Source organism: Geospiza fortis, unplaced genomic scaffold, assembly GCF_000277835.1.
Source record: "Geospiza fortis unplaced genomic scaffold, GeoFor_1.0 scaffold333, whole genome shotgun sequence".
Classification (NCBI taxonomy): Eukaryota; Metazoa; Chordata; class Aves; order Passeriformes; family Thraupidae; genus Geospiza; species Geospiza fortis.
The window spans coordinates 1,541,334-1,549,101 of record NW_005054347.1 but is presented as its reverse complement, the minus strand read 5'-3'; the positions used below and the strand labels follow the sequence as shown (position 1 = coordinate 1,549,101).

The 7,768-nt window shown below is 44.2% G+C and overlaps 1 protein-coding gene across 1 annotated transcript; it reads left to right on the top strand.

Annotated features, from left to right (window-relative positions):
- The first annotated feature begins 6 nt into the window (after nt 1–6).
- Nucleotides 7–7,277, top strand: PIF1 (PIF1 5'-to-3' DNA helicase). The gene is made up of 10 exons (XM_005423155.2): nt 7–39; nt 136–289; nt 827–941; nt 1,020–1,126; nt 1,522–1,661; nt 2,331–2,437; nt 3,219–3,306; nt 3,834–3,979; nt 4,891–5,082; nt 5,395–7,277. Exons 2-10 carry the CDS (start codon nt 246–248, stop codon nt 5,449–5,451), a joined length of 996 nt encoding a protein of 331 aa, XP_005423212.2. The 5' UTR covers nt 7–39; nt 136–245; the 3' UTR covers nt 5,452–7,277.
- Nucleotides 7,278–7,768: the final 491 nt, after the last annotated feature.

Sequence of the window (7,768 nt, the reverse complement as noted above, 5' to 3'; positions counted from 1 at the left end):
CTTGTCACATCGGTGGCACTACTCTCCACGCCTTTGCAGGTGATGGCCTGCCCGACAGCAAGGGGCTGGTAGCTCTTACTCCCTTCCCAAAGAATCAGGAGCATCCTAAAGCATTGGTTTTTTGTCCTGTGACAGGGATCGGCTCTGGGAAGGCACCGCTGGAACAGTGCGTTCAGCTGGCAGAGAGGCCAGGGGTGCGCCAGCACTGGCTGGCCTGCCAGCACTTAATTATTGATGAGATCTCAATGGTGGATGGCAAGTTCTTTGACAAGCTGGAAGCAGTGGCAAGGTGAGCAATTGTCAGGTCAAACCGGCAGAAATGAATTTCTCTAAACTTCCAGTCTGCTTCCGTTCTTTCATTTTGTGAATGGATATAAGGCAGCTGCTGCAACAGGACTGTAAGGAAGCATGAAATCATAGCATCTGGGTCGATCTTTACCATGAGATAGATTTTGGTCATGTCCGCTCCTCACTCACAGCTGTGGCTGTTTGGGTTGTTCTCTCCTGAGCTAAGTGCTGTCTATAGGGCTGAGTCCAGAATATACAGCTGTGCCCAAAAGGTCTCTCTTGGCAGAGAGAAGTAGCTGTAGTATAAAAGCCACTAAAGAACCAAGACTGGTAATGGCCTCTGGGCTAGGTAAGCAAAGAAAATTTCATGTCTTGTACTAGCACTGCTTAATTATTTGAGTTCTTCTGAGGCAGCTGGGGATAAACATCTTTCACTGCAGTTGTCTAGGTTTGAATATACTGACAGATTAAAAAGTAACTTCTGGGACCTGACTATATCCAGATTCTAGAGAACAATCAAAACTTCTATCCCTTTCAGGGCCGTCAGAAAACGGGATGAGCCTTTTGGAGGAATTCAGCTAATTATCTGTGGGGATTTCTTACAGCTACCCCCAGTCTGCAAGGCTAACGAAGAAACCAAGTTCTGCTTCCAGGTACAAAACTGTTCCTAAACTGATTCTCATCTCACTTCAAGTCTGCCTCTTTCTTAACAAGAGAATGATTTTTTCCAGGCAAAAAGCTGGAGGAAATGCATCCATATAAACATGGAGCTGACTGAAGTGCGGAGACAGACTGACAAGAACTTTGTCTCAATCCTGAGTGCAATCCGTTTAGGCAGGTGAGGAGAAACTCATCTCTCTTTGTAATCCCTGCTCCCCACAGGTGGGCAGAGGAAAGAGCAGTTTTTCACTTTTCTGTACCCTGTCAGGAATGTGTGGCTGTGGGCAAAAGCTATAAATGCTTTAGTTAACGTAGACAGGTTTCATATATGCTGCTCTGGTAAAGGACACTTCCTAGGGTCCCTGTGCAATTTCTGTGAATTAATTCAAAGGCTCCTGAGCTGGCAGGGCTGGGGCACACACTGGTTCTGCTCTCTCACTTTATGCAGGTATCATTCTCTGTCCTCTCTGGAGGCCTGTAGCTTCCACAGACTGATCTAGCTGTGTGAGGTTACTGCTGCTCAAACCTGTTCCTGATCACTTTAAAGAAGAATTCCCTTTTCCTGGCTACCAGGTGCACAGAGGAGGTTACCAGACAGCTGATGCAGACAGCTGCTCACAAGTCTGAGCGTGATGGGATCCTGGCTACAAGGCTGTGCACCCATAAAGATGATGTGGAAATAACCAATGAGAGACGCTTGCAACAGCTTCCAGGTGAACTCGGTGGAGGAAACTGCTGGCTCTGAGGCTGAGCTCCTGTGTGGATGCAGTGGGGGTACTGGGGTGGGACCAGTGTTCTGTCATGCACAGCAGCACCAGTCCAAGCTCTGTGTGCTGGAGTTGAGGTGTCTGGGAAAAAAAAAAATCAGTTTTTTTGTTTAAAAAGCCACAGTGTCACTGGTTTGTAAGAGACAGCAAGCTCATTGCTTGCTGTGAGGTAGGGTGGTAATTTATTGCCTCCACACCCCTGCTTTTTCTTTCTATAGCATCTTAGAAAGTTCATGTTCTATCCAGCCATGACTTGAATTAAAGACTATTTATTTTTTTGTCTCCCTTGCTGGCCCTTGGATTCTTCCTTAGTCTGCTTTGGAGATCTGATGTTGGTACTGAGTGAGACTGCTCAAAATATTGTCTGCTCAGTTCTTATTTACTGCTGACCTTTCATTCCTGTGCCTTTTCATGCCCTGGAAGTTATATTGCGAAGAGAAGCAATAGTGAGCTCTCTGCTGTTAGATGTGACTAGGTTTGTGTGAGGATGTCCTAGCAGCAGAGCAGAATGGATATTAAAAGAGGAATTACTGTTGGAAATAAATGCTGAACCTCCTGAAATGCTGTGTAGAGTATGTTCAACAGTTATAAGTTCTGTCTTTCTTTCCTTAACAGGAGAAGTGCATGTGTTTGAGGCTTTGGACAGTGACCCAATGCTAGTGAAGTTAATTGATGCTCAGTGTCCTGTGGGTGGTAGAGTTGAGCTAAAGCTTGGAGCACAGGTAAGTGTGTGTGCGTACATGTGTGATAGAACAGAACAAATGGCATAAGAAAAATGGAGGCATATCAGAGAAATGTATAGAGTAGATTAATGTACAGAATGCAAATTCAGTCTAGAATGGCTATGCCAGGCCAACAGAAGACAATCCCAATCTCTTTATCTTTTCTGCTTAGAGTCTTATCCACACAGAAGATGAGTTCAGGTCCATGTCTTGAGGACAGTGGTGATTGCTGTGACTTTGATAGACATGTCCAATCAAATTTAGAAGCTTTCCAGTAGCAGAGAGCATAAGCAGTCCCTGCCTGCAGTCTCAGCTCCAGGTACAGCAGCCCTCCCCACCTGTAAAGGTAGGGCACAGCTTGCCATATTTGCTGGACTGGGCACCTAGCTCTGAGCTGGGGCTGCCAGAATGGAAAGGATGTAGGATTGTACTTATTAGTAGCACTGTCTGCTTTGGAAACTTGATCCTTTGCTGTTCCCAGAATCTGTATATGCATAGCCTGGTGAAGGGGAAACTGCTCCCTGGATCTGAGCTCACAGCTGTGGACAGAAATAGCTCAAGTAAAGTGTTCAGTGCTGTAAAATGATGTAGTTAGGAATCCTAGGAAGGAAAGGCTGTGAAATAATTCCAATCAAATGGGAGATGGTGCTGCAATAGGCAGGATAGGACAATTTGGCCAAATCAGCCTGATGTGCTTATGCTTCCTGGCAAGAGGTTTAGCTGCAGGTAGCTGAACAGGCTGTAGAAGCAGTGCATTAAAGGCTTTTCTTTTTCTCTGTAGGTGATGTTAGCAAAGAATCTTGATGTGTCTCAAGGGCTGGTGAATGGAGCACGAGGTGTTGTTATAGGGTTTGAAAGTGAACAGAAGGGTAAGCAAGCCTTTTGATCTTTTGTGGAAGGAAGTGGGAAAATAACAAAACAGTGTGTCATTAGTGGCTGATGACTTCTTGTTTACAGCTTGGTAATAATCTGAGGGAAAGCCAAGAGATTTCTGCAAGCTTGGGGCTCTCACGAGCTGTGATGTCATGCACTGCATCAGCTACAGCTATCTGTAGGCCTCTTGTGTTCTGTATTCTGTATGCAAATGTGTATGCTCATTTGAATTTCCTGTTTGTTCTGCTGAAGCAAGTTTTGATTAATTTTTGTTTGTTTTTCTCAAAGAATAATGTTCTGCTACCTGCAAAATGTATTTTTCTCTGCATCTCAACTCGTAAAATACCTGCCTTTAATTCTTCTGCTTAAGTAGATGTCAAACATAATTTCAGGACATGCTGTTAACTGTCTGTGGATTTAGGTTTGGTTTAGGCAGAAAAAAGGTGTTCTTTAGCTGCTGGCATCCTGGCTGTTGAGTGTCAGGAATACATCCCTGTTTTTTTTCCTGCTCCCATTCCTACAGGGCTGCCTAAGGTGAGGTTTCTCTGTGGGGTCACACAGCTCATAAAAATGGAGAAATGGGTCATCAAAGGACCATCAGGAGTTCATCTGAGTCGTCAGCAATTACCTTTAAAATTGGCATGGGCCATTTCCATTCACAAGAGTCAGGTGGGTGTTCTTGTACAGCTGTCTATAGACCTTTACACCATTATAAACCTTATTTCCTGGGTGAGCTTGTATTGCTGGTGAAACAGGAGGGAAAGCTGAAAGGCCCTTGCTGAGAGGGAAGGCCAGAATATGTGTCTAGCTGTAGAGAGTGGGGCTGTCAGTACTGCTGAGGTTTCTCTAAGGGTGCTGCCATCTGCAGAGTTGGAGTTGGGCTATACAGCAGCATTATTTGTCACTGTGGGCTGATGAGGGTAGTGCTTCCCTGAGAGCAGGAGGGACCTGAGCTCTGCAGTGTCACTGAGGAAGCTGCTGGAGCCACAGCTGTGCTCTTTGGGCTGGACTCACCCTTTAGTGGTGAGCAGTGGGAATTTTTTCAATATAACTTTCAACGTGACAACGTAATATTTTCAAAGTTCCTTTCTTTCCAGAAGACTTCATACTTGATAAATATGGTCGTGGAGACCTGTGACCTGTGAGTTTATTCCTGTGCCACAGTTTAAACTAGGCCATGTTGTAAATTCTGCTGCACCTGGGACAACCCATGAGGCAGGGCTGGCCAGGCCTTACCCAAACTCTCTTTCAGGTCTCCCTGATGACTGCTTGAGAATGGTGCCTGCTCCACTTAACTACTAAGAGTGAAACCAGCAGGATTTCTTTCCCTGCTGTGTTGATGAGAAGGGATTTATGGAGTTTCATGCAACAAGAGCGTCACTGGAGTTAGTGGATCCTGCTGTCTACTAGAAATTTCCTGACAGTGGAAGAATGTCTTTGCTTTCTACTGATTCCCTTTTTTTAAAATCAAAACCTTTTCTCAGAGATGGTACCTTGGACAGACTCACAGGGCAGGTTACAGTTGATACATCACGATGTTGTTTGTTTGCTGTGTAACCCAGCCTCTGTGCCTTTGGCAGGGCATGTCTCTGGACTGTGTGGAGATCTCCCTGTCCCGTGTCTTTGAGAGTGGCCAGGCCTACGTAGCCCTGTCCCGAGCCCGAAGCCTGGCAGGGCTCCGTGTCCTGGATTTTGACCCCAAAGCAGTGAGAGCTGATCCTGCTGTGCTGCACTTCTACAGGCACCTGAGGCGTCACCAGCTTGCAGCCAAGGTAAAGGAAAATCCCACACTAGCAAAGCCTGCCTTGTGCCAAGAGATGTGGGCACCAAGATGTTTCTTTTTCTTCCTAAGCAAGATCAACACTTGCGGTGGCAGGAGAGATGGAACTGTAGAGAGGGCATGCAGCAGGGCAGCTCTTGGTGGCAAAATACCCCTGTAGTGTTGGGGTTGTGTAACACTACCTGGGCCTCTGGGTGAAAGGATGGGTTGGGATTCATTGATCCTCTTCTTGCGGTAAGGATTGAGGGAGAAGTGGGCACAAAAGAAATTTCTGGTATGTTTTTTCTTTTTCTTTCTCCTCAAGGATTCACTACACACCCATTCAGATGCTGAGGAGAAAGAGAACTGGAAATGCAACTGAGAATCCTCTTTTAGTTTCTGTGAGGTGTCAGCTCAGCCTGCTGAGATGCAGCAATCTTGTTGTGTATATTTGATAACACAGACAAAGTCAAAGGAGATTTTTTGGATGTTTGCTTCATTCAGCTGACCCTGGATATGTAGAACTATCCCCATCTCGCATCTCTGGAATCTGGAAGGCTTTTGCAGACCCCTTCGAGCCCCCAGCCTGTATCACAAATGCAACTCTGGCAAACAAAATGACTGAACAAGGACGTGCCTGAGGGACATTTCTACAGTTTTATGCTGTCTGAGGGACCTTCCTACCATTCTCTCCTGCCTGCTGATTGTATTTTATTATCTGCACATAGAGACTGAGACCTGTGTGCCTTTCTTCAAGTATACCACTGTTGAGAGACAGAAAGTGTATCTTCTTTGCTTGGATGGATTGCTCACAGGAGCTGCTGACACAAGGGAAAGCAGTGCTAAATATCTGGAATACTTGATTTGCTTGCAAGAGGAGAGCTGTTCTTGCTGCCTGACTCCGGGAGTCTGCATAACTTCTTCCACAAGCAGAACTGTCAGAGTTGCACATTGCCTGTTATGCTGGTACATAGCATTTTTATTAGTCTATTGCATACAATGAGGTGATTTTTTTTCTTAACCTTTTGAGATGACCTGGCACTATTTAAAAATAGGAGGAAGTCCTACATCTTATACCCATAATTATGGAACTATAAGAACTGTGAAGATTGATTACCCCATGAGCAAGAAGGGGGTCAGAGGAGATGGGTGCTGGTGGGATCCCTCTTGTTTAAACACATGAGGCTCCCATTCAGATGGGAGTTTCTCCTGGAAAAAATGTCTGACTAATAAGGTGGAACTTGAGTGTGCAATAGAGGAATGGCTAAGGACATAGGAAGTGTGCTGTAACTTCACTTGTTTCAGCAAAAGCAGAGATGAGCAGGACTGATGTGCTGTCTTCTTAATAAAGGAGAAGCTTTGGTTTTTGTATTTTAGCACTTTGCTTAAAGCTAAAGTAACTTGCATTTTTTAAAATGTTTTACATATGGGAATAACATCCATCTGGAACTTGTCTCTTGCAGGGGAATTCTCTAAAAAAGCCTTTGCAGTGTCAGCAAGTTTAAGGTCATTTCTTGGCAGCTGCTCTCCATTAGGTTAGGAAAGGATGTTGGCTAGCCAGTGGTTAACATAACAGAAAACAGACTTCAATAGGATTTCAAAATGTATTTTTTTAGTAATTTTTTTGTTTTGTTTTGGGTTTCTTTGTTTGTTTTGTTTGATTTTTTTTTTCTGGGCTTGAGAAGGTAGAGTCTTGGAGGAAGAAGTAGTATAAGACAGAAGTGTGACTATAATTCAGAAAGGTTCTTAATGTATCAGCACATTGTTTCTTCAAAAAAGTTTGGTAGGGAGTGGATGGAAGTACCTGGAGGTGGAGCTGGAGCCTATGGAAGGCAAATCCCAAACCTTGTGCTTGGCCAGGGGGCTGGTTTCAGTTGGCACTCTTGTAGGTGTTTAAGGATGGGATGCTGCAGTGTAATCAGGGATTTATGTTGTATTGAACTTTAAAGTGCAGGACCTGAAATGCCCAGAATGCTAAGTGAGTTTTACTGTTGGGATAGGCAGCTATGAAGAATATGCCAGGCAAGTCCAGTCATTGACAATAAATTGATTTATTGATGGATTATGTAAGAGCAATAAGGCAGGTTCAAATCCTTTAATAACTCTTAAAAAGTTCCTGTACCGCTGTAATTGTAAAACAATTCAGAGTGTAAGACTGGTGATTATGTGCAATGCAAATAAACTTTTAATTATGATCTTGTGAAGTAACTCAATTGCAGCTTTCATGAACTTAGGGACTGAAATCTTTGCAGTTGTATGGGGGGGTGGGTTGGTGCCAATTTAAGTTCTGTTTAGCATTTTATCTCAAAGATGAGAAGGTGAATATTTCATTTAGTATTAAATCTAGGTGAAATATTGTGGATGCATTCTCAGTGATGGAACACTGGAAGTGCAATCACTGTGGCTTTTGAAGGGCTGGCAGCTGTTCTGAGGCCAAAAGGTGTCCATTTGTGTAAACTCTGGATGTTCTCACTTCCAGCTAGAGCAGATATGTGGATGGGTGCAGAGTTTGAAAGCTGCTATTTGAATCCTAAAAGAAGCAGTCAGGACAAATCTGAGCTGACAGGTTCTGTCATGGCCCCCCTTGGGTCAGGATTATGATGAGGCCTTTTTAAAATGGAATAATGCTTTCTTACATGAGCAAAAAAAAATCTTGTCATACAATAAATATCCCTTCTTCCGTATTCTCCCTAACATGT

What these genes read in the sequence shown, in the direction of transcription:
- PIF1 (XM_005423155.2), top strand. Translation starts at nt 246, where the DNA reads ATGGTGGATGGCAAGTTCTTTGACAAGCTGGAAGCAGTGGCAAG. An exon ending in ACGCTTGCAACAGCTTCCAG is followed by an intron (nt 1,662 to 2,330) that starts GTGAACTCGGTG and finishes TTTCCTTAACAG; the next exon opens with GAGAAGTGCATGTGTTTGAG. An exon ending in AGCTAAAGCTTGGAGCACAG is followed by an intron (nt 2,438 to 3,218) that starts GTAAGTGTGTGT and finishes TTTTCTCTGTAG; the next exon opens with GTGATGTTAGCAAAGAATCT.